At 42.1% G+C, this 27,160-nt stretch overlaps 1 protein-coding gene across 2 annotated transcripts; it reads left to right on the plus strand.

Moving 5' to 3' along the window:
- Positions 1-305: 305 nt before the first annotated feature.
- On the plus strand, positions 306-26,120 carry THSD1 (thrombospondin type 1 domain containing 1). 2 transcript variants are annotated; one of them, XM_038573129.1, is made up of 5 exons: positions 306-433; positions 3,619-3,759; positions 7,909-8,874; positions 18,859-19,017; positions 24,472-26,120. In XM_038573129.1, exons 2-5 carry the CDS (start codon positions 3,702-3,704, stop codon positions 25,872-25,874), a joined length of 2,586 nt encoding a protein of 861 aa, XP_038429057.1. In that variant the 5' UTR covers positions 306-433; positions 3,619-3,701; the 3' UTR covers positions 25,875-26,120. The 2 variants fall into 2 exon arrangements, with proteins under 2 accessions (XP_038429057.1, XP_038429058.1); XM_038573130.1 differs by having other exon boundaries at positions 372-433; positions 3,646-3,759.
- The last annotated feature ends 1,040 nt before the right edge of the window (positions 26,121-27,160 follow it).

Raw genomic sequence — 27,160 nt, forward strand, 5'->3', positions numbered from 1 at the left:
TGAGACTCTACGAGGACCTTTGGGAAACCAAGTTTAAAGCCCACCCAGTGAGGCCAGAGGATGCCTTCGTTTTGTGGTCCCCCAGAAGAAACGACCCCGGGGGCAAAGTGAGAGGGTCGGAACGCGGGGGGAGCGTGGGGGGAGCGTGGGGGGAGCGTGGGGGGGCCGGGGCTCCCCCGGGCCCGCGGGGTGGCGGCGCCGGCCGCGCGCGCAGGGCGAGGCGAGGCCCGCAGCGGGCGGGGCTGGCTGCGGGGGCGGGGGCGGGCCCGGGTGGGGCGGCGGAGCCGAGCGCCCGCGGCCTGGGCGAGCAGTCCCGGGTCGCGGGATGCTCTGCGCGCGGCCTCGCCGCTCCTGGGGCCTCCTCGCCGCCCGCCTGCTCGCCGCCCGCCCCGCCGCCCCGGCTCTCCGGCCCCCGCGCCCGCCGGTCCGAGAGGTAGGAAGAGCCCGCCGCCTCCCTCCCGCCGCGGGCACCGCTGCCGGCGGGGTCCTCGGTGGCTCCGCGGGTTCGGGGAGCGCCCCGGCCCCGGCCCCCGCCCCCGCCGGCCCCGCGCGCCGCCCCCCTGCGCCCCTGGCTCGGCGGGTGCTGCCGGAGACCGGCTGGCCGCGGGGGCAGGGTGAGCCCGAGGGGTCGGGGCCCTGGGGGAGAGCGTCCGGGGGTGCTGCGCCTTTCAGAACAACTGCGCCTCTTTCCGAACAGAAATCCCTCCTGGCGTAGGGCTATGAGACCTAAGACTTCGAGACGGTCCTCGTTTTAAGAGGACTTTGTGCTGACGACTGGGCCAGGGCTGGATTCCCCAGCGTGAACGGGACCTGTGGGCCCCTGCGGAGCCGCGGGAGCGGGGAGCCGGGAGCGGGGAGCCGGGAGCGGGGAGCCCGGAGCGGGGAGCCCGGAGCGTGCAGCCTCCCTCCGGAAGCGGCGTCCGACGCCCTGGACCAGGGCAAAGCCCGCTGCACTGAGTATATAAATAAAGCCTGTTTACACCAGCTGCTTTGGAACTAAGGATTTCCTCCTAATAAATATTAGTGGTAGATAGATACACGGGAACGCGTATGTGTTTGAAGGGCCAGAATCACTTTGCCTCCTTTTGTTTTCACTTTTATTTGAGAAATAATTGGTCCCAATGGACTTTAGCTTAATTCTTTTTCTTTTTCTGCAGCAATGAAGACACTGTAGGGATTTATTTTTTATTTTTTAAAGATTTTATTTATTTATTCATGAGAGACACAGAGAGACAGGCAGAGACACAGGCAGAGGGAGCCCGACGTGGGACTCGATCCTGCGTCTCCAGGATCACGCCCTGGGCTGTAGGCGGCGCCAAACCGCTGCGCCACCGGGACTGCCCTGTACGGATTTATTTTAGCAGATTTCAGCAAAAGCGTGGGACCTGAGCCTGGCATGATGCCATTAGCCACTGAGAATATTCACTACTTCTTACTCTATAGCTAATGCATTTCAAATTCTTCTGCAATGTTCATGTGTGAATGCTATATAGAGAAGTATTTTTAAATGTGCATTAAAAAGACCTACGTTTTTGTTTTCTCAAAACGATTCTCAAGCCAAACATTTTAAGTAGGCAGTCCTGGTATTGGGAACAACATGTTGGAAGAAAACAAGCAAACAAGGTGAAAAGAGAGAGGAAAACACAAGAAGGAAGGAATCTTCTTTTTTAAAAAACAACAACAATGCTTTTTTATGCAGCATTCCACTACACTGTGGGTTGCTCTGTTCAGATCTTCAAATTAATGGTTGAGCTAGTAAAATTAAGCATTTATTTTTGAAAGCTTAAGAACATTTTTAAAAATCCATAGCCTGATTTTTTTAGGTAGGCTAGTTTATTTTATAGTGTGATCTGTATGATATATATGTGTATATATATGATCACACTATTCTGTGCTTTACCGGTCATTTTCATAAGAAGAAAAATGTGTTATACTCACAAAATCAGTGTTGTTAGGAGCTGCTTTAAAAAATCGTTATCATGGAAAAGCAAACAATTTGAGAGGAGCCAGTTCAACTTTTGGGAGCTGGGGAATGCTTGCTTCTCTTACTCTGGTTACTGAGATCAGTAACTCAAAAGGAAGCATTTTATTCCCCTAAGTGCCCACGCTTGCTTGGAAGATACAGTGATGCTCACCTGCTATGTTTGGCCACACTTCCCAGTCTGAAGTTCAAGCAGAGGATTGGATCAAATCTATGCTTAATAACAGCAAAATGCAGTTTTCTTTTTTTGTTGGGGAGAGGAGGGAGGGGATCCCCTAATCATCTGCCTAATTACACTTCAAATCTCTGCTTCCCTTTGAGGAAAGAAAGTATTTCCTTTGTTCAACCAACTCCTATTGAAAGAAAGCTAATAGAGACACAGTTTTCTTTCCATTGAATTTTTTATTATTTTAACAGTCCTTTTAATTTCATGAATTTCTATCTTTTCTAAAGAGATGTATATATTTAGAATATAGTATCTTATTAAAATATATTAACTGTGGATAATGGAGGAATGTAAACCTTAAGAAAATAGGTAGTTGATTATGTTTAGTAGCCCATCGTTTATTAGACTCTAGTATGAAAAAAATTGGCAAGCGCCTTTGACTCTTATTCTACAATCTTAATAGTCCTTTCATATCAAAGTAAGTGCCTCCTCCCACAAATCATTCTGAAGCACAGGCCAACAAGGTCTGTCCGGCCCTGTTAGGTGGTCTGGGAAGATTGGTGCATGAAAGCCACATCTCTCAGGATAGATGATGCATAGTGACAGTGACAAGTATTGGAAAACTGATAGACGATGATAATTGTTATTTATCTTTTCTCTTTAGAGTGCCCTGAACAAGGGAACTCAGTGTCACATGGAGGTCACATTTAATTGCAATACTCTGGGTGTCTTTTTGAAAGATTTGATGGTTTTGATATAGCTCCTGGGCATTAAGAAATGAAGCAATCCAGATAACATACCACTTGTGCAAGAAGGACAGTGGTTTTAAAACCATTGGTAGAACTGAGCCTGGTCTGTACAGCACAAAGAAAAATGAAATCTGGCAGAATTTTAGCACATTGATCAGTGTGAACTGCCAAGCAGATAAAGAGGTGAAAATGTATTATCCAGATTGGCTCTCACCTTTGATAAAATTCAGCGAATAACTAAGTCTCCACTTAAGTATGTGTTATGGCGCAGCAGTTTAGCGCCTGCCTTTGGCCCAGGGCACGAGCCTGGAGATCCGGGATCGAATCCCACGTCGGGCTCCCCGGTGCATGGAGCCTGCTTCTCCCTCTGCCTGTGTCTCTGCCTCTCTCTCTCTCTGTGTGACTATCATAAATAAATAAGAATTAAAAAGGAAAAAAAATTTTTTTAAAAAGTATGTGTTACAAAGATAAGAGGCTTGGTGTTTTGTAAAGATAATCCTGGTGTTGAGAACATCTGAATGTTCTTAACAGGTGAGCTGTAATGGAACAAAAGACACGTGCAATTACAAATCATTTTCCTAGGGAACATTAGTGTCCTCCCTCTTCTCTTTTCAGTGGCACCTATGATGTTTGACTTCTTAGAATGTTTTTGCCATTTCATGAGTACTATTTTATGAATCACCTTGAATAGAGGCATCATTTGTTTGAGTTTCTAATTTTAGGTGTTTTTGAAACAAAAAAATTCACAGTTTGGATGTGACAAAGGACATGAGGAGACCAAAGACCTGGGATTTTGCTGATCAGAATGAAACAAATGTTGAAAGACTTTTCAAATCTGTTGTTGGTGGTGCTCTGTGACTATGGTGAGTATAGTAGGTATACTTCATGCTATCAGTATCAATTAAGAAACATACATGTGAGGTTTGTAAGTGCATAGATGTTGATGACCTTGCATGAAGGAAGCAGAGGAGAGTCTGTAGTACCATACCTTTTCACCTGGAGTCCTTGCAACCCTGGGTTCTCTTAAGGTTTTGTATATATTGATATAAATTTCCCTTTCAATGTATTTTTAAATCTTTTAATAAAGAATGAAAAACAAGTCACTTTCATTTAAACAAATTGGAGACAGGGATCCCTGGGTGGCGCAGCGGTTTGGCGCCTGCCTTTGGCCCAGGGCGCGATCCTGGAGACCTGGGATCGAGTCCCACATCGGGCTCCTGGTGCATGGAGCCTGCTTCTCCCTCTGCCTGTGTCTCTGCCTCTCTCTCTCTCTCTGTGACTATCATGAATAAATAAATAAAAAATCTTAAAAAAAAAAAAATAAACAAATTGGAGACAAATGTTTTACATTTGACAATTGTGTTACATTGTGTTCTCTCTGATTTCCTAGGAATTCAGTATTATGCATTTGAACTCCCCTCCATGCACAAAATGTTTTTTTAATTGGGATTCTCTGTAAGATTTCACTCTACAGGAGAGTTTTGCAGTTAGAATTCTATCTTTGGAGCCAGTCCAAATTTCAATCCTTGCCAGTTGTATGCCTTAGACAAGGTTCTTGTGACATCATAGGGCTGTTGTGATGATAAAATATGAAAGGCAAGACACCTTGACTGAGCAAATAACAGGTGCTTACTGTTATTCACTGTTTCCTTCATTTAGTTTTGTTTCAATGAAAAATCAAGTTCATTTTTTAGAGAGCTTTAAGCAACTACTGAACCAACAGATTCAATAGTATAAAACTTACTACTTTTCTTTTGATGTTTGCCAAATATTTCGTAGACGTCTCAGCAGTTGACTGTATAAAAGTGGAAATTATTTTCAAATTGATGAAGAAATGTGATCTAAAGGATAGAGAACCCTGCCTTGTGTGGTATCAGTGGCACATCCACTTAAATGGACCAGAGTATGCACTGTTCATTTTGTCCAGGGACTCTCTTTCCTCACTCAGCCTTTTCTTTCTAGGAAGTTTATTTAAACAAGAAGATGCAAAAAAAAAATAATAATAAAATAATAAACAAGAAGATGCTTGATTTGCTGAAAATCAATCTGGGATTCAATTATCTTAATGTCATTTATCCCTACTTGAAAACAAGTCACTCTGCATATAACAGCCTCATCTAAAAAATTATAAAAGTGCTCTTGGTTTCATAATGATAAAGACATCAGAATTTTCCATTTACACAAAATCTGCAAGGATGTTTGTCATTGTTGAGAACAAATATCTTACTGGAGTATAAGAATAAAAGTTCAGTGAGCATAAAATAGAGCATAGAAGTTGAGTGTACCTGCTGATAATGGAAAAGGAAGTATTTTCCTGCACGTGGGTTTTTCCCGTTCTCCACTTGATATTGATCAAAGTATACCAGTATACCAGTATACCATTAACAGTTGTTTTTTTAAAGCAACATGCTTATATTGAGACACCAGTTACTTTAATAAAGGAAAGGGAAGGACGACTGGGTGACTCAGTTGGTCAAGCGTCTGCCTTCGGCTCAGGTCAGGATCCCAGGGTCCTGGGATTGAGTCCTGCATTAGGCTCTCTGATCAGCAGGGAGTCTGCTTCTCCTTCCTTCTCTACCCTTCCCCTCTGCTTGTGCTTTCTCTTTTAATTGCACTCTTTCAAATAAAATCTTTAAGAAAAATAAAGGAAAGGGGAGAAGGGAATTGAAAGGATAGAGAAAACTATACTGTAGGAGCCAGAAGGTGGTACAACCAAATTGCAGTTTTCTAAATGAGGATGTATTCTCGTCTGTAAAAACAAAAGTTCTGTAGTAAAGTAGCAAGTTCTCTCTTCAGTACACACTTGCTGTCTGCACTGCTGGAACCCATCAATTGCATCTTTTTTCTCTGCTACTTACTGGGCATGTGTGTCTTTTTAATTGATTGATTGGCTGCCCATCAAATCAGAGTCTGATCTGCCTCTTGACAATCCCTATCATCCACGAAAGGGTTTCACTAGTTAACTAAGTGGTATGTGGTCTCGATCTTAAAGTGCATCAAAAACCGTCCTGCTCCATGAGATTCAAATTAATCTGACCTCTGTTCTCAGTCTTAATTCCTTCCTTGGGCTGTGGTGAGTGTTAGAGTCTCTTTAGCCACCTGTTTACAAAAGAGTGCTAAGGAGGTTCTGAACAGGCCTGAGCTCCACCAGAATCAGCTACCATCCTCACCCCTTGACTCGTTTCCCTCCAGAAGGGAATATCTCTCAGCCTCTGTTTTGACTAAAGCTAAAACAAAACAAAACAAAGCAAAAAGCCTTTATTGTATGATGGTTTTCAAGCAAATGGTGATCAAGCATTCAGGTCTATCCAAGTTATATATTTTATTTCATCTCATCTTAAATAAGAAATGGAAAAAAATAAAAAATAAAAAAAAATAAAAAATTAAAAAATAAAAGAAATGGGTGAAGTGCTGAGCTATTTAAAAAAAAAAAACACCTCTATGGGCCAATATATTCATGTGCTGATTCTAATGATCATTAACTGAGTACATGTAAGGGTAGATTTAAAGACGACCAGACCAAAAATATATTGAGGCCCTTTGGACATATATATGATACAGTATAATATGTGTGTATTATATAAGACAATCCTAATAAGAATAATAATACTTACACATGTTATTTTTCCAGCCAAAAGAGCCCTGCAGTGTCTTAAATCTAGAATTTTTTTTATCCTAGCCATGGGCCAGCTGATTGAGGTACTGCCAAATTCTGTCTCCTTTGATACGTATTTGGATAGGGTTCAAAGTAGAAACAAGGATTCCTGTGTGTTTGTGTTTTTTTCCACTCTTTACTTCAGCTGCTCTGATGTGTCTCTTTTTTAAAAAGCTATGATTAATCTTAACTAAGTGATACTTGTGGCCTAGTAGTCATCTATCACTTCTAGGCTAGCTGTGATGTCATTAAAAATTGCTAAGGACAAGCCTGGCTGTGTCATAAACTTCATTCACTTGGGTGACCCATGGAGAATAAAGTGTCAACATTTCTTATTCATCTAAAAACTTCTGCTTCATACAAACCAACAGAACAGGTTCCTTTACTGGTGAAGATGCTTAAGTACTTGTCTTGAATATCAAGAAAATGATAACTTTGAGGTATATTTAGGGTCTTCCATTTTAAGTAATCTAGAGCAGTTTGTACTACATCATTTAAATCAAATTTTCTCACTTTACTGTGTATTCATTTCCCCAAAAGACCTAAACACCAGAATATGATTTATTAAAAACAAACAAACAAACAAAAAACAAAAAACCTCACCTGTGTGAATTTGAAGCTCTAATTGGCTTTATTAAGCAATTCATGTATTGGGCACCATTCCGTCTAGCAAGTAGAGATGGCCCGAGGAGTTGCACAAAATGGAAGGTTTTTATGGGAAGGAGGGTGGGGCAAGAAGTTATTAGCAAAAGAACAGAAAGGATTGTTTCAATCCAGGAGTCTTCTTTGTGTGTGTGTGAGGGGGGTGTGGTCAACAGGTTTTTTTATGGTGGTGGTAACCTCACTAGTGCGGATCAGGAATTTTCAGATTGACAGAGGCAAGGCCACATTCAGGGGTTAGGTTGAAACTGCAATTAAGTCTTGGTTTCCTGTCCTGGGTGGGGGCAAATGTCCTCATCTGGGCTTATTTTTCTTTTCTTTTTAACAGATTGAGATGAGGAAAGTGTGGTATCGGATTTACATTTTGAGAATTGTCAGTTGTTATTCTTGCTTTATGGATTTTCACTGCAGATGGGTTACATTGTTGAATATGGTGCATTCAGGGTATTTACCTTGAATCATTGTTTTAAACATAACCATGAAAGCCAAAGATGAAGGCCCAGAGCTATGTTAGAATGGGGAATGATGAAGGCAGGGCCCAGCATGACTGGCCCAGGACCAGCACTCAGCATCATTGTACCTCCTCTTTGACTGAGTTCATACTTCTCTTACGTATAAAATGCTGTTTTCTTCAATGTCACCAATACTGCTGCTCCATGATCTCTTTGTAAAACCAATTCTGACACTTTTGTTTCAGTTCTGGGAGAAGCTGACTATCTCCTCTTGGGAAAGCCAGGCCATGTAGCTCTAAGCAACAGCACGGTGTCTGTGGATTTCCGGTATTTCAGTGGTGCTAATGGGACCCTGAGGAATGTATCTATCCTATTGTTGGAGGCCAACACCAATCAGACTGTTATCACCAAATACCTCCTGACCAACCAGTCACAGGGAACACTCGAGTTTGAATGCTTCTACTTCAAGGAGGCTGGAGACTACTGGTTCACGATGACTCCAGACGCAGCTGACAACAGCACTCCAGTCCACCAGTGGGAGCAAAGTGCCTTTCTCAAGGTCAAGTGGCCCGTCTTCCACATTGACTTGAATAGGACATCCAAGGCAATGGAAGGCACCTTCCAGGTGGGTCTTTTTACCAGTCAACCACTGTGCTCATTCCCCGTAGACCAACCTGACATCTTGGTGGACGTCATCTTTACCAATAGTCTTCCTGAGGCAAGAACGAGTCCAAGTCAGCCGCTAGAGATAAGAAGCAGCAAGAGGACAGAACTCTCTCAAGGTCAGTGGGTTGAGTTTGGCTGTGCACCCGTGGGGCCAGAAGCCTATGTCACTGTGGTTCTGAAGCTGCTTGGCCGAGACTCGATCATTACCTCTACAGGACCCATTGACCTGGCCCAGAAGTTTGGGTACAAACTGGTGATGGTGTCAGAACTGACGTGTGAGTCCAGGGTGGAGGTGATGGTACTGCCTCCACCATGCATCTTTGTCCAAGGAGTGATCACAGTCTTCAAGGAGGCCCCAAGACGCCCTGGGGAAAGGACGATTCAACTGGCTGAAAACAGCCTGATGTTGGGAGAGAGGAAAACAGTGTTCAACTGCACTTTGTTTGACATGGGGAGGAATAAATACTGCTTTGACTTTGATGTCTCAAGCAGAAGCCATTTTTCTGCAAAGGAGAGGGAGTGCATGCTAATTCAGAGAAACATAGGTTGGTATTGAGATTTAAAACATTTTTTAATCCAACTGATGCCCTCCTGCAATCAAAATTATTATTTTGAATCTAGGTGAACTTAATTTTCTGTGAACTACACCATCATTTTTTTGGTTCACTCCTCACAATGTCCCAAATGGCATTATCATTCTTATCTGAAGAATTAGGAATACTGGCAAGCAGACCCAGCTCACTGCTTACTTCCCTAGGTCTCAGTTTCCCCGTTAGTAAAACAGGGATAATAAGAGTATCTACTTCAAAGAGTTGTGACAATTGAATGAAATAAGTATGCACAGTTCTCAGCATAGTGCCTGGTGTAGAGGAAGCACCAATAAACCTTAGCTATTATTGTATTATATCTTAAAAGACTATGTTATTACATCATATGGCAAATCCTTGGCAGGTATGAGTAGAATTCAAAGCTGAATCTTGAACTGTATTTGGTTAACTTCTGGCTTCCTCTAGCTGAGCATGTCACTTTTCTGTTACAGCCTTCATTACAGGAATGAGTTTCTTTAGAAGTGAGATTTCCAAACAAGATTTTTAAAACCTTCAAATTCTAAATTTTTTGTGTAATGCCCTACCTAATCACAAAGAAGTGGGGTTATTACAATTCCATCCATGCCCTGTGCTCCTCATTGCATTTCTTTTCCTTTTTCTGGGCGTAAGCCTGGTCTTGGCAAGAGATTCATCTGGCAGAGATTGTCTGATTTGCATATATCTTCATCCCTATTAAGCCCCAGGTCCCCTGACAGCCCAAGCCTCTGACTGTCTTTGGAACCCCAAATGTTTCTTACTCCAAATACACCCATCTCCTCACTTAGAAGTCCATTTCCTTTGACTCTCTTCGCACCCCCTAATCACTTCCCTGCTTGTACTTACCTCTCCATCCAGCCTAGATTACATGGCCCATCCCTATCATCCCTCTCCTACCAATACCCTAAACTCCTCTGCCATCTTTTTCTTCTGATGCATGAATCCAGCCATCTGCTGGCCACTCACTGCATGCAAGCTGCAGAAGGCCACATCCAGGTGGACAGGAGCACCGTGAATGGGTTATGCCTCCCCCCTCAGTTGGACCCATTATGCTACCCTGATCAGCTCTGCTCCTATTCTCTAGAAAAGCATCCCTCAGACCTCAGCCCCTGCCCCATGGCTGACTCTCAGAGCTGAGTCAGTCTCCTGCCACACAGGGCAGCTGGCATCCGTTAGGTATGTGCTCCCTTGACCTCCCACAAAATATCTGTAGACCTGTAGTCATTGTTCCTCCTTTGCTGTCACTATGGAAGAAGTGTCACTCTTCCCCTGGACTATGGATCCCAGTCCCTTTGCTCCTATCAGGAATCCTCTGTTAATCATTATCCCCTCTCTCTTCTCTGTCTCTATTCCCTTACTGGCTCATCCCCATCAACTTTGAAATATATACTTAATTCTCTTATCTAAAAACAAAACAAACACTGCCCCTCAACCCCTGGTTCTCCTCTAGATGATCCCAACTTTCTCTGTTTTTCCTTTTATAGCCCGAGTTCTTGAAAAAGTCACCTGTACATTGTAGTTTATTTCCTCACCTCACATTCACCTTTCAACCCACATGCCTCTCCTGAAAATGCTTTCACTGAAGCAACTAGTGCATGACTTCCAAGGTCGCCAAGTCCAGGGATGCTTTTCCACCTGTATTTTCTGTGACATCACCCTGGACCCTCTTCTTGCTTACCTCCCACTCCCCTGGCCATTCCTTCCTGGTCTCCCTTGCCTGCCAATTCTCCCACCTGGTCACATCCATTAATTCTCAGATTTCCACATCCTATATTAGATCCTTTTTATCACTCTTCACACACCTGCTAGGTGATTAGCATCCTAATACTGATGGCTCCACATTGGCATCTCTCCCCAGCACCCAAGTGCTACCACATAGCTGTCACCCTCACATGTCTCTCGGGCATCTCAGAGGACTCAGACTCATCACCTTACTCCCTCAACCTACCCCTCAGTATAGGCTTTCACCATCCATTTCATTGTTCAAACCAGAAGCCTGGGGGTCTTCCTTTTCTTCACCTCCTATAAATAATAAATCACTAAGTCCTATGGGTTTTGGCTTCTTGGTGTCTGAATCCTGGTTTAAACTTCCATCATCCGTTAGCTAAGCTATGGATTCCTGATTGATTCCAATCCCTGCCATATCCACTTCATTCTCTCACTGCAGGCAGAGTGATTATTTAAAATTCAGGTTAACTGAGACTGTTCCCTGCTTAACATCTGTCTGTCACCTCACTTGACATGATGATGAAAATCCACAGGACCCCCTAGAGCCAGGCTGCCCAACCCACAGTCATTGTATCTGGGTTGGAGTCTCCACCCACCTTCACCTGGTTGACATTAGCCTATCCAACCCCAAGTCTCCACTTGGGTTACTCTTCCTTGACCCCAAACTAGTTAAATTCCTTTGGTGTAAGCTGGCACAGCATCCTTCATTCCTCTTTCATGGCATTGATCATTTCTGTCACGGCTCATTCAGTGTCTTTCTCCCCATGCCCCTCACCCTTATCACCATCCTGCTGATGGCAGGAAGCTCATTGGGTGTGAAAAGCCAACTTGTGCTACCATGAAGTTATTTATGGTATATATTTGGCCCACTTAGTATGCTTGGCACATTAATAGGTGCTCAATACATGTTTTATTAAAGTGAAAATTGAACACAAATGTGGCCAGTCCAGGTATTAGTAAGAAAAATTGTATTAAACTATATTAATCATCCAAGATAGATTCGCCATCTCAAAAGAAGTTACTTGTTAGGAGAAAAAAAAATCTAATTGAATTTAGTGGAAACAAACCTAAGGAAATAAAGATATTTGAGCCATTTGATTAAACACATCGGGAGCAGGAGGTCTACTCTGTGGCTCTCCCAGCTATTGGGGTTTCCATAGATTCTTCTACTTGTCTAAAGACTGAGTTTTCCCCTCACAGCAGCAGGGAGGAGACCCTAGAGAGAGGCAGAACAAAGGAGTGGTTCTTTGTGTTTCCAGGCTGAGGGTGGCAAGGGGTTCCCCATGGAGCTGCAACAACTAGACACTACAGAGCATCAAGACCAAAAGCCATGCCTGGAAGAGCTAATGCTCCTGGAGACCCCAGGAGTGTGACTCCAGCTAATCAGTGACATTGATGCTAGCTATGGGACCTCAAGCTTTCCAATGTTTTAGCATAAAAATTTATGACTGGATCTAGTTCTCTTCATTTTCCACTTATATTGACAGTTGGCTTTTTTGGGCAAATGGTATCATTCTGGGACCCCACTGAATCCACCATGATTTGTGCGAGCCAATGCTTCCACCGATTTCTTATTAGTTGCTTTTGAAAATGGAGTAATGTGTTTGATATGTTTGTCTCTTTTTCCAAATATGTCTTCAGACCTTAAGATAATATGTAAATAACATTTTATAGAAGGATATGTTGCCACAAGTGATTATTTATGATCTTCATTTATCTTACTTAGCATGAATGTTTCTATTTTTCTCTGCAGAAATGTTAATGTATTAGGTTATGGGATGCTACCTGAGATCCTGCCAGGGAATATTAGTAACATATGGCATGGCACTGTAATAACTTACAAAAATAAATTGAGAACTACTAAATCCTAAACATCTTCCCAAGGTTTTCAGACAAGGGAGTATATAAATTTAGGGCAAAAGTTGATAATTAATGATAGAGGGTATGAAGTCATAGTTGCATAATTTTTTTAACTTAGGGTTTTTTTTGATAAATGAAAGTATATATTTAATATATAGCTTCCTTAATAATTTAAATTTTTAGACTTTTTGCTTCTGTGATTAGATGGTCTTGTTTTTTCTTCATAATGACTGAACAAGAGTTTTTTTCCCCAAGAACTATCAACACTGTCAGTTCCTTCCTATTTGCAGATTGTGTATTATCTTTTTAATTCTCTGCCAGAATCTTTTTAAGCCACTTGTCCACTTTCTGAACCAGTTTACCTAAAACTAGAAAATATAATTTTAAAAGTTCATATAAGCAGATCCTTAGATGCTTTAATACTCCACAGTTCTCTGAAAGTGAATGAAACCATAAACCCTTCCAAGAGTAAACTTTTCTTTTGGGATTCCTTAGGAATATCCTCTCAGGATATGCGACATACTGTGGTGATCATCTGACATGAAATCATAGTGATTTCTTCGTACCAGGCACTGTTCTGAGTGATTTACAAATATTAATTTGTTTAATCTTAAAAATGTTTTGAGTTAGGTTTGCTATTTTGTCAATTTTATAGGTGAAGAAATAGAGGCACAAAATTAACTTGCCCAAGGTTAAGTGGCTTAAACCATTACTGGTGGTTGATTGGCTTTTTCCATTATTCTATACTGCCTCCCATAGAATCAATTTATGTCAACTTATGTATTAGACTATATAAAACTTTTAGATTGAAAAAAAGTTATGTTTCCTCCTCACTGGTTCATCTGGTGCTGTCCACTCCTCTTGAAAGACGTGAAACCCACTTTGGAATCCACTGACTCAGGCACAAGCATGATTTGGCCAATATAAGTGAGTCTTGTTCTGTGCACAGAAAACCGGAACTGCTTATCCACGTGTCTTTGCTCCATTTGCTGCTTTTAGTTACTCACTCTCGTCTATAGGACTTTCTTATAAGCATGTTTTGTTGAGTTGCTTTAGTTTCTTAAGCAAAGTGTCTTCTAGGTGTGAATATTTTAGGGGCTATATATTCTTTCAGATAGTCTTGAGGGCTGGAAACAAATCCCCCTTTTCCTATTCCAGACAAATTTTGCTCATTCAGAATTAATATTCTCTATAGTAGCCTGGAAGGTATTTATCCTGGCCAAACAGGTTTGTTATGTAGTGTGAGTGTGGGTATGGACATCTAACCAGGCCAAAACAAAACAGCTTTCATTCATAAAGTAAGAATATTTGAAATATTGGTTATCTTGCTCTTCATTTCTAAAACATGAACTACAATTGTCTAGTGACTTTCCATTTGCCTAGTATTTCCCTCAAAAAGTTATTGGTAGAAATCTTCAGGGAACAGGTAGAATTGCTCAAGATATTTTTTAAAATATGCCTGATTAAATTTGTTTATTGCTTTGAGTGATTTCCTTTGTTTCCTGTTTGATTAATTTGGTTTACAAATAAAAGGACATACGATGTAGCTTCAATGTTTATTTTTTTATTCTTGACTGTCCTATAAACCAGGATTTTACTTCCAAGGGAAAAGGACACAACATTTGAAAATGTAATTTTTGACATTAAGATTCATGCTCTTATTAAAACTTTGATTTTTTTCTGGCCATTGCTAATGGAAGTTTTGTTTTTAGTTTGACAAATAACTTTATATATTATATTTATGTGAAGTAAGAGTTAAGAAAGAATAACAAGAAGATTCTTAGCATTTGTGATTTTACTTTTTATGGCCTTGAATATGAGCATATGAAAAGTATAAACTATGCATTGACTTAATTTTCAATTTAGATTTCTCAGTAGTGGAATTCCCAATAGATTTTTCAGAAATAAATCACTAAAGTTTAACTTAGAAAGACTTTTTGTATGAGAGTCCGAAAGCTTTGCAGGCATGGGGGGCTTAGTATCTGAATAGCTCTGAAGCTTAAGTACAAAGCTGGCTCATTGTTCTTCCATCTGAAGAGCTGCAGTGTGATCTGAAGACACAGAACCAATATTGTGTTCAGTTGGACCTCTGGATGGAACATAATTACCACACCTCAGTTGATGTTGGTCCAGGATAGTGGTTTGTAATGCTCCCACTCTTGTGAAAATCCCAGAGACTTTTAATTGCCATAAAGAACTCCTATTCTGTGACTCACTCCAAAGATTGCATCACTTGGATTACCTGAGAATATATTTGCCCTTCGTGTTCTCCTTATATTTTTGTAATGCTTTATATACCTTTGCTGTATTGAGTTATTGTCCATAAAGGATAAAAAAAAAGACTGTTTACAGAGGGTGCCTTGAGCTGGCATGACCTGGGTCTTGAGGTTGGTTGCATACTGATAGAGAAGGGTCTTAAGCTAATTTTTATAGGGAACTATTTAATTATTCTATCTGGCAGTGTTTGCATATATGCCTGAAAGAGATATTTGCAGGTGTCAGTCAGTAATAACTGTTCTGGGAGTATTTTGTATGTATTTTTAAGCTCTGATGTTAGGTGCATCCCCATCTAGCGTTGTTGAGCCCCTTGCTGAATTGACTCTTTTATGATTATGTAATGTCCCTCTTTATCCCTGGTAGTATTTCTTGTTCTGCAGTCTACTTTGTCTGATATTAATATAACTACTCCAGTTTTCTTTTAATTAATGTTCACAGGTATAACTTCACCCATCTATTTACTTTTAACCTATTTGTGTATTAAGTTTTTTATTAAACATTTTTAATTGAGTATAGCTGACACACAATGTTACATTAGTTGATATACAAGATAGTGATTCAACTTCTCTATGTATTATGCTATGCCCACAAGTGTACATACCATCTGTCACCATACAATGCTATTAAAACCTCATTGACTATAATCTCTATGCTGTGCCTTTTATTCCTGTGACTTACTCTCACTTCCCTTCATCCATTTTTTCCCTATCCCAACACCCCCTTCCTTCTGGCAACTATCAGCTTGTTCTCTGTATTTATATGTCTGATTCTGCTTTTTGTTTATTCATTTGTTTTTTTTGGATTTCACATATGAATAAAATCATATGGTATTTGTCTTTCTCAGTCTGACTTATTTCACCTAGCATATTGCCCTATAGGTCTATACATGTTTTGCGAATGGCAAGATCTCATCCTTTTTTGTAGCTGAGTAATATTCCATTGTATGCATATGTATGCATGTGTGTTTATGTGTGTACATCTTCTTTATCCACTCATCTATCAATGGACATTTGGGTTACTTCCATATTTGGGGTATTGTAAATAATGCTGCAGTAAACATTGGAGTGCATACTTCTTTTTGAATTAATGTTTAAAATAAGTTTCTTTTAAATAACATATAGTTGGGTCATGTTCTTTTACCCAATTTCACAATCTCTGTCTTTTATTTGGTGTGTTTAGATTATTTACATCTAGTGTAATCATTATATGGTTGGATTAAGATCTGTCATCTTGGTAGTTTTATATCTGTTCCATCTGTTCTTTGTTTCTTTTTCCTCTTGATTCTGCCTTCTTTTGTATTAATTGAATATTTCTTATGAGTTACTTTAACTGTACTGTTGGTTTATTTTTTATACCTTAAAATATTTTTTACTGGTTGTTCTAGAGTTTATAGTATGTACCTTTAATTATTCTTTTTTTTAAAGATTTTTAATTTATTTATTCATGAGAGACACATGGAGAGAGAGAGAGAGAGAGAGAGAGAGAGAGGCAGAGACAGAGGCAGAGGCAGAGGGAGAAGCAGGCTCCATGCAGGGAGCCTGACGTGGGACTTGATCCCCGATCCCCAGGATCAGGCCCTGGGCTGAAGGCAACTCTAAACCACTGAGCCACCTGGGCTGCCCCTAATTATTCTTGATCTATCTTTGAAGAATAATATTTTGATTCACATATAGTATAAGGACCTTATTAACAGTATGCGTTCAATTCATTATTCCCATTCTTTGTGTGATTACTGTCATAAATTTTACTTTATATATGCTATGAACACATAATACTATTTTTCTCTAGCCATTATATTTCAGAACATTTAAAAATAAGGGAAAAATGAATTTTATCTTTTCCTTTATAAATGCCATTTCCAGCACTTTTCAATTCTTTGTACAAATGGAGGGTTTTTACAGGTATCACATTCCTTCTGCCTGAAGGATTTTCTTTTAGCATTTCTGTAGTAAAAGTCTGCTGGTAATTAATTTCATTCATTTTCCTTTGTCAAAGAAGTTTATTTCTCAACTTTTGGAAGATACTTTCACTGGATATAGAATTGGGTTGGTCAATTCATGGGTTGGTCATTTTTTTCTTTCATTACTCTAAAGATATTACTCCATTATACTTGGCATGCATGACAAGAAGCCTGCTGTATTTCTCTTTATTCTTCCATATGCAGTGTGTTTCCACCTTCCACCTTCCCTCCTGCACAGCCTTCAAAATTTTGTTTTTAGTTTTTATCAGTTTAAATATGGTGTGTCTGATTTTTTATTTGCTTTTTTGTATCTGTCCTGCCTGTTTTTTTCTGAACACCTTAATGTAACTTACTATCTTTCAATCTTTCATTAATTTTGGAATTATTTCATTAATCTTGGTCATTATTTGATTTTCTTTTTCTCTTCTGGGATTCTAATAACATGAATGATAGACTATTTGATATTGCCCCCCAAACTCTTGCATATTCTATTGGTTTATTCACTCTTTCTTTTTGATCTTTGTGTCTCAGTCTAAATGATTTCTACTCACCAATATTCAGATTTATTTTTATTTTCCTTAGCTCTGTTGAGTCTACTGGTGAGCATTCTTTTAAAAGGCATCCTTCATCTTTGTTACCATGTTTTTCACTTCTAGTATTCCATTTGCTTCTTCTCAGTTTATAAATCTCTAATGAAATTTTCATCTGTTCATCTTGTTTGCCTTTTCCACTAAAGTCTTTAATATTAATCATAGTTATTGTAACTTCTCGCTCTGGTAGTTCCAATATCTGGGTCACATTTGAATCTGGCTCTCTTGATTACTTTATCTCTTGTAGTTTTTTTTTTTTCCTGTTTCTTTGTATGTCTTGTAATTTTTTATTGCAAGGTGGACATCTTATTTAGAACTGAAGACACCACTAAATAGTACTTATGTGGGGAAATGGGCATACCCTGTTTTTGGTAGGCCTTTAGTGTGGGGATCAGGTCAGTGTACTAAGGAATTAAGCTGTGTTTGGGTTTGTGCTGTTGCTGTGGCCATTCTCAGGACATGACAGAGTTCATAATTTTGCTAATGTTACCTTGCAGTTAGTGTAGGAGTTGGCTTGCCAAAGAGTTTTCCTCCATGCTTCTGTTGCACCCTCAGCTTTAGGCTTGAACCTGCACCTAAGAGAGGTTTTCACCTGTCACCATGGTCCATGCTCTAGCAGTAGGTTGTTGTTATTTGATACTTGTAAATTGCATGGTGCAGGGTAGGGGTTGGGCAATGAGAGCTAGAGAGCTTTTTCTTGTTCTAGTTCATCCTTAGTTGTAGACAGAGATGGAGCCTTTTTGATGATCTTGACCCTTTCCAGTGATAGAAGCTCTCTAATAGTCTGGGCCCAGTATATTTTCTGCTCCTCTCCAGGGGTGAAGGATTACCTTCTTTTTCTATTCTCTAGTGGCACTAGATCTTCAGTGGTGCCCTTAGAGTGACAGGGCTTCTGCTTTGTCGCTAGTGGTTGAGGCTTTTGTTGGTAGAGCTAATAGGGAAAAGGATCCAGGTGAGGTTTGTGTCTTTCCCACAGTGCCACCCTTCCCATCCTTAGGCTTCCATCACAAGGGAGGCTTTCTCTGGTCTTGCACCTACCCTCAGTCCTTCTTACAAGCATTTGGTAAGATCCATGAAGAAGAGCCTGCAAGTGGATACAAATTCCTATTGGGTTTGTAGCTCCCAGGGGGTCTATATTCTCATGCTAGCCCACACTAGGCTTCTAGTAGTTCATTACATTTTTAGATTATTTCTCCCTAGCTTTTAGGAGGCCTGGTGCCTAGCCCGGGAAGCAATGTTTGTATTCTGTCTTTCCTTATAGGAGCTCATCTTTCCTTATATTTCAGGCCATTTGGTTGCCCTGCGACTTTTGTTCTCTGATGGATTCCAAAAAGGCTAACATTTTGCAAATGAAACAACTTTCCTTTGTTTTAAGGGTTATTAAGCACTCTTTCCAGCTTTCCGCATATTTGGGAATGTTTTTATGTACTGACTTTACAAGGCCTGAGATTTGAGTTTGCTGCTTCATTTGGGTGCAGTTAAATTCTGATTCTCGAATGAGCATTAAAAGTATGGCTGATGTCCTTGCAGAAACATGGGGACTGTGGCAGCCGTGGAGCCAGTGCAGTGCCACGTGTGGGGATGGTGTCCGAGAGCGACGCCGTGTGTGCTTGACTCCCTTCCCCTCCAGACCTGGCTGCCCTGGAATGTCCTTGGAGACCTCTCTGTGTTCCCTGGAGGAGTGTGCTGGTAGGTATTCTTCTTTCTTTGGGAATCTCTCCCCAGAGGGACTGTTGAACCTCAGCCTGCCTGAAAATCACCAACCTGAATTCCGAGGTGGACTCTATTATTGCTGCTGGCTTTACCACGGCTGTGTCCATTAGTGTGTCCATTAGTAGCTTGTCAGATGATGGGGTCAGTGAGATGATTGAACACAGTGAAAGACAGGGAAATGACGACATGATCTAAATTAAAAACTCAGACATATGAAAACATTTTTAAAAAGACAAAAACAAGAGGGATGATCATTTCTTCCTAAGATATTTTTAATTTTGTTTTTGTTTTCTTATTTATCCTTCCTTTACTTCTCCACCCCCCGACCAACCAAATTATGGAAGAACATCTCATCATTTCAGAGAAGCCTGAGGGGACCACATAGACTATTATTTGTCAAAATGGGGCAAGTCACCCTGTCTTATCCCCTGCATGGCCCTAGCTTTATTCTTTACTACCCCTACCAAGGAGGAGGTAGTGGGGAGATTTCTTCTTATGGCCTAGAGACTGGCCTTTCCTTCATCCTGTCAACATCTTGAAAGCACTTAGTAAGCGCTCAATGAGTATATGATGTGAATGGTTTATAGATGTGATGCTGACATGACTTAGGGTTGCTTCAGCTTACGGAGTTGAATTCCATTCTTTTGCTACAGGTTACAGTAATAAGAATCCTTGCTCTTCCTACATACCATCTCACTTACTGATCTACAGCCAGTCCACCATTTAATTTGCCAGCCTTTGCTCTGGTCCTGACTTCTTCCACACTCTAATTCCAGGTTAGAAAACCATTGGTAATTCCTTGTCCCTTGGGATCTGGGGGAGTTAGATAGGGTTCCTTTGTGTGTGTTTGGATTTCAGCGTACCTTTTAGCCAAAACTACAGGCACCTGGCAACAACACCTTGGCCAGTGTCCCCACCTGTGACCTTAAAAATTCATTCTTGCTATCTCATTTTTCCAGCCAGTGCTATGCTCTTGTTTCCTTTATTACAGCATCCTGAGGGGTGTTCTTTCTTCTGTTTTTTTCCTCAGGCTTAGGCTCTTCTGCTAGCCCTCTGTCTGCCCTTCTTCCTTCATAATCCTTTGGCCCCACTCTGAATCTATTCTTTCTCCAGTTATATCTCATACTACTTTCTAAAGTTCTCCTCTTTCTCTACTCTTTCTTTATAAGTCTCCTTCATTTTCACAGTTCCTTTCTTGGGTATAACTATCTTCAAGTACACCCATTCCTCTCAATTCTGGGATGTCATGCTGTGTTAAGATATTCTATTTAGAGTTCCAGAATGAATGAATGAATGAATTCAAATGAATTTAAAGTCAGTTGTTACGGCTTCTACTGCACCTTTAGAAGTGACAACAATATCAACCATTGATTGATCATCTGCTATGTGCCAGCACTTTAAATACATTATCTCTCTTATTTGGGATTCTGAGGCATAGAGAGGGTAACTGACCTGACCAAGATCAAAAAGCTAGAAAGCAGAGGACAAGATCTGACCTATCTTGAACACCTTGCCTATCTACACAGGCCCAGTCTAGCTTTCTGGAAGCATCAACAACCTGGAATTAACAATCATTTTTGAGGATAGGTGAAATTATTTCATGTTTTGATGTCTTAATTCTTTAATATTGGAATGGAACTCAAAACTTCTATATTATAAATTAGCAAAAAGGGTTAAGTGCTATAGACACCCCTACTTCTATAAGTGGTCCTTAGATAAATGCTTAGGTGGATAAAAATGATCATTTCTTCCAAGTGTTGTTCTTTCTATTCAACCTATTTCATACTCCTTGGAAATGTAAAGATCTGTTCACAGGCTGCTTAGCCTCAAGAAATTTCCTTCACTTCAGGTGAAAGAGAGAGTAGATGGGGCAGAGAGGGCTGAGGTCAGCAGCTCTTCGGCTTTTCTCTAGCCATCATTTTGAAGGGATCCAGCCATAGCCAAAGAGAACAGCTAAGTAAAGAGGTCCATGATGTGCAACTGCATTGCTGCTCCCCACGGATATAAGTAGCCACTGTACATGAAAGAAATAAGTCAGGAAACAATTCTTTCATCATTCAACTGTGTTCAGCTGATCGAGAGTTTAGAGTTTTGTTTGGCTTTGAAAGGATGTTTCTATGCCAAGTTCTATGTTAATTTGACCATCTTGTTCAAACAGGAGAGTGGGAGGATCTGTTGTCATTGTGCCCACATTCCATCTAGTGGAATTATTGATCATTTTGCTATTACCTTTTTAAATGAATTAACCTAACATTTATTGGAGACCAAGTATGTGTAAGTTACTGTGACTGGGGTTAGGAATGTATAGATAAGACATGTTCCTGTCTAGAAGGTACTCATGATATAATAGCTCAGCAGACACATAAATAGGCATAATATACAGTACAATGTAGAGCCTGCAGTGAGAAAGGTATCCATAGCAGGCCATGGAAGCTTGCGGGGGTGAAAATTCATGCTGGGAATACCTCCTTTCTTGGAGATGGTGATATTCGAGCTGAAGTTTGAAAGCTAAGTAGGTGTCATCCTAGGTGAGCTAAGTGACAAAGGGAATTTTAGCAAAGGGAGCAATGGATGAAAGCATGGAAGAAGATGGCACATTAAGAGACCCAGAGAACTGAAATTAATTTAATGTATCTAGAGCATAATGTGCCAGGAAAGAGTGGAAAAATGAACCTGAACAGGTAGGCAGGAGTCATATCCTGAGGAGCCTTGAAGGTTTGGCCTGTATTTCAGAAGTTGTCTCTCTCAGCTGTAGTGTGGAGAATACATCGGAAGGGGTAGGCGTGGCAGCAAAGCCTCTTAAGAGTTTTTCAGTAACCCAGATGAAAAGTGAAATGATGGGGATGCAGAGGAGAGAGAGACTCAAAGATTCTAGATATGATGAGTGATGAAGAGGGAAGCATCAAGGATGAAAACCTGGACTCTAGTACTGGCAACTGTGTGGACACTGGTGCCATTTCCTTGAGATTGGATATACGGGAATGAGGCACAGATTCTAGGGGAAAGATGATGAGTCTTGGGCATGTAGAAATGAAGGTGTTGGTAGGACATCAGTGGAGAGACCAGAGCTAATGGACCCAGGTTGAGATCCAGATCTCCTTGCTCCAGAGTTCATGTTCTTCTTTTTCAAATTAGATAAGACAGCAGAGGAAACCATCAACAACACAAAAGGGCAACTTACTGAATGGGAAAAGATACTTGTAAATGATATATCTCATAAGGGTTAATATCCACAAAATATAAAGAACTTGTACAACTCAACACCAAACAAACAATCCGACTAAAAAATGGGCAGAGGATATGAATGGACATTTTTCCAGAGAAGACATATAGATGGCCAACAGACCCATGTAAAGATGCTCAGTGTCACTAATCATCACAGAAATGCAAATCAAGACCACGGCGAGATAATACCTCATAGTAGTCAAAATGGCTAGTATGAAAAATACAAAAAATAGTAAGTGTTGGTGAGGATGTAGAGAAAAGAGAACCCTCATGCACTGTTGGTGGGGATGTAAATTGGTGCAACCACAAGAGAGAACAATATAGAAGTCCTTCAAAAAATTAAAAATGGAAATACCATATGATCTAGTAATTCCATTACTGGGTATTTACCCCCTAAAAATGAAAACACTAATCCTAAAAGATATATGCACCCCTATGCTGACTGCAGCATCATTTACAATAGCCAAGATTAGTGCAACCCAAGTGCCCATGAATAGATAAGTGTATCCATTTATCAAGAAAAAGATGGTGTAAATATATAATGGAATATTACTCAGCCATTAAAAGAATGAGGTCTTGCCATTTGCAACAACGTAGATGGACCTGGAGGGTATTATGCTAAGTGAAGTAAGTCAGACAGAGAAAGACAAAATACCATATGATTCAATTTATTTGTAGAATCTAAAAACAATAAAACAAAACAGGAAACAGACTCTTAAACACAGAGAACAAATTGGTAGTTGCCTGAAGGAGATTGGAGGGGGATGGGCAAAATAAAGGAGATTAAGAGGTACAAACCTATAGTTATAAAATAAGTCATGGAGATGCAAAGTACAGCATAGGGAATATATTTTTTAAAAAGAGTAGAATTTTTATATGGAGGTGAAAGAATCAGTTGAAAATGGCAATTAGGAATGAGGAAAGTGAGGAATACTCCCTGCTGCTGGTTCCGTTTGCTTATAAAAAAAAGTACGTGCCACAGCTTACACCCAAGAAAGTGGTCAGGGGGAGCCATGTCCTGTAGTCTAGTCCTCAGGTAAGGCTAGGAGGCAAAGGGAAAGGTTCTGGATGTAAGGAATTTGGTTATCCCACTGGGGTGGCAGAAAGGAGAGAGAGAAGCAGTGGGAGGATGGGTCATGGACATGACACAGGGAACGGGTGCTGATAAGAGCATGTGGAAAAAAGGGGGACAGGAAGGTGACTGGAAGGCCTTGAAGGGTGGACAGTGACAAGAAGGAAAGAGGGGTGATGGTAGTGGCATTAGCGGGCTTTAAGTTCCCAGGTACTTAAGTGTCAGTACAAGCTGAGGCCCCAGGTGGCATCTGAGTCTTGATGAAACATTTTGATGACCATGGGACAAACCAGTTGGAGAGAAGAGGGGAAAAAGGCAAATCAACATCCCATGGAAGGAAGCAGGGGAATAGATAGCTGGAAACTGAAGAGTGAGAAGCAGAGGTTTCAACCCTCAGGAAAGATAGTTCCTAGGTATTAGAAGGGAAATGTAAGTTGCATTACATTGCCTAAGGATTTATTTTCATCTAATAATTTCTCAAGATGTACAATTTTAGGTACAACCTACCTGAATTATTTTGCATGTCAGTTTTTTTTTTTAAGATTTTATTTATTTATTCATGGGAGACACACAGAGAGAGGCAGAGATACAGGAAGAGGTAGAAGCAGGCTCCCTGGGGCGGGGGTGGGGGTGGGGGGGGGGGGTGGGGGGAGGAGGCGGATCCGCGACTCATCCCAGGACCGGGGATCACGCCCTGAGCCAAAGGTAGATAGATGTTCAACCACTGAGCTCCCCAGACGTCCTGCAAGTCAGGCTTCATACTTGGTAAGCGTTTTCCCACGTGCATCTCAAAGGTACATTGAACTCTGGATGTTTACCGTGTTTACCTTATCTTAAGCAAAAACCTTGATTTTTGCCTTGAAATTGCCCTTATGCTGCTGCTGCTTTGTGGAACATTCGAGACCCACGTCGGCAGGAGTTACCCTGATTGTGGTTCATCTGCTCACCTCAGTTCTGGGGTCCCTGGTTTCTGGTGTCCGAGCTGCCGGCAGAGATGCATGTGTAGGGCCAGAAACCCTAGTCCTTGTCTCTTCCTTCTTTAACTGCTAGATGATCCGAGCCAGCTGCCCAGGCCCTGGACACCACGCAGGGACACAGTCCTGGAGAATCCATTTGCTCTTCCTTTCTCGTAGCTCTCCAGCCATCCAGCGTGTCTCCCCTTCAGCCCCAGGGCCCCGGGAAGTCCAACAACGTCGTGACGATCACCGGGATTTCACTGTGTCTGTTCATCATCGTGGCCACCGTGGTCGTCACGCTGTGGAGGAGGTTCGGCCGCGCCCCCGAGTGCGGCCCCCCGGCCCGGCGCAGCTCCGTGCACTCCCCGGGCTGCCGGAAGCACTCGGACGAGGAGACCATCTGCGAGCCGAGCGGGCCGCGGGGGAGCTTCTCGGACGCGGGCGACGGGCCAGCGGGGGGCGCCAGGGGCGCGGGCATCCCCCTGGGCTGCAGGCGCAGCAGGCCCGCCGGCCCCGCCCCCGGCCCCGAGGATGACGCCTCCGGCAGCGAGAGCCTGCAGGCCAGTGCCCAGAAGATCATCCCCCCGCTGTTCAGCTACCGCCTCGCCCAGCAGCAGCTGAAAGAGATGAAGAAGAAGGGCCTGACGGAGACCACCAAGGTGTACCACGTGTCTCAGAACCCCCTGACCGACACGGCCGTGGACGCCGCCGCGGGCCTGGGCCTGGGCCTGGGCCTGGGCCTGGAGAGCCCCGACGGCGCGGCCGCGGACACGTTCCGCATCAAATCCCCATTTCCGGAGCAGCCCGTGGGGGGCGCCGCGGCCGGGGCCCCCTGCGGGCTGGACTTCCCCAGCTTTCCTGCCAGTCGCGCCGTCAGCCCCAGCCAGACGGTGGTCCGCAAGTCAGCCCCGAGGCATGTGGCGGGCAGAGGGGTGCTGCTGGAGAGGAGCCACCCCAAGGGCTCCCACTTCAGGAGGACATCGAGTTTCCACGAGGCCAAGCAGGCCCGGCCTTTCAGGGAGAGGAGCCTCTCCACCCTGACCCCACGGCAGGCGCCCACCTGCAGTGCCAGGACGCGGACCTGGGACCAGGCGGACGACAGATTCCGGCCTCAGAGTCGAGGCGCTGCCCTGCTGCCGGAGAAACCTGACCATTTCCAAGGGGCAGGTGCCACCAGAGGTCCATTAAGTCCTCTCCCTAAATCCTACACCCTGGGACAGCCGGCGAGGAAGCCAGACCTGGGAGACTGCCAGGCAGGCTTCATGTCGGGGGGTGAGAGAATGGACCCTCACAGAGCTCAGAGGGGCCCGTCCCCCAGTCACAGGAGTGTCTCAAGGAAGCAGCTGTCCCCTGCTGTCCCCAAAGATAGCTACCAGAGGGTCAGCCCTCTGAGCCCTTCTCAGTGTAGAAGAGACAAGTGTCAGAGCTTCCCAGCCCACCCTGAGTTCGCCTTCTATGATAACACATCATTTGGCCTCACTGAGGCAGAGCAGAGGATGCTGGACCTCCCGGGCTATATTGGGTCAAATGAAGAGGATGAAACCACAAGTACCCTCAGTGTGGAGAAGCTGGTCATCTAACCGAGATCAGCCTGTGACTTAACACAACTGAGGTCCTTTGCCCAGCTCTTGGTATCAGCGGCTCACAGTGGTCTGTGGGCTGATTTTGTACATTAGGATTGGGTGGCAAGGAAGTAACTGAGTGTATGCATGTGTTTTAATTCATAAGGAAGAAGTTACTTATTTTGAACTTTTCCCTTTGTTATCCTAATTCTCTTGGTTTATTACTAATAAGTTCAATAATAAAATTTAAATGGGCAAAACAGGGCTTGGTCTCATGTGGATGTGAAAGAAGGCAAATGTGACTTTAAGTATGGAGTGCTTTGAACACTTTCCTGGCAGTGTCCAACATGAAGTAAATTTGAGACTCTCCACAATAATGAGGGCTGGAAAAAGTTAACTTGTGAATATAGCTCTGATTTAGAATTTATTAAGTTCTAAATGCTTAAGAATTTGATTCCTGAGGGGGTAGTATTGAATGAGTTTCATGTTTGGTTGATCAAGTCAATTATGATTGGTATGTACTAGACTACCTAGAAAGGCTGATACCACAAGATATTCCACAAGAACTTTCATGCCAGAGTTGGGTGAAATCTTAAAATTTTTTTGTGCAACAAAGAGACTGGTGACTCAACCCCAAATTAAGTGAATTAATTCTGCTTTGGAGAAATAATATAAAAAGCTGATTGTTCAAGTAGTGAGTCAAATGAAGATCTATCCATATATCCATCATTGTTTGAAGGAAAAAGTATACATTTTAGAAAGGAAAATATGTCTCCCGAGAGAGTATCAACTAGAACATGGGCAGTGGGTGCTGGCAAGGACACTGACTGGCATTAGGAGGCTGACTGTGTGTTCCTGGACCAAATTGGCAGCCAAGACCCTAGGGGGTGTCATTCTGAAACCAATGTGTATATGTCTCTAAAGATGACTTTATCATGTTACTCAGACAGTATATGAATCTCAGGTATATGGAAAGCAGGTAGATTATGATATATTATAGCTTAAGTTTTTAAATTGGAAGAATGAAGTAAAGAAGAAAATAGAGAAAATAAGTCCTTTAGAAACCAATCTTTTGTTTTCTGGTTCAATCTGCCTACCACCTTTTTAAGGTGAAGTATTTGAGGCTCAGGGAGGGGAATTAACTCCTGTAGGGTTGGATGAACATGGACTCGTATTTTTATTTAATGACCATACTCTTTGCACAATGTCATCACCGCCTTTACAAGTCTTTTCTACCAACGGGGACCTCAAGAGAAATCTGGCCCTTTTAGCAAGAAGAAGGCACAGAAGGATGCCTTGACTCG

Source organism: Canis lupus, chromosome 25 (genome assembly GCF_011100685.1).
Source record: "Canis lupus familiaris isolate Mischka breed German Shepherd chromosome 25, alternate assembly UU_Cfam_GSD_1.0, whole genome shotgun sequence".
Taxonomy (NCBI): Eukaryota; Metazoa; Chordata; class Mammalia; order Carnivora; family Canidae; genus Canis; species Canis lupus.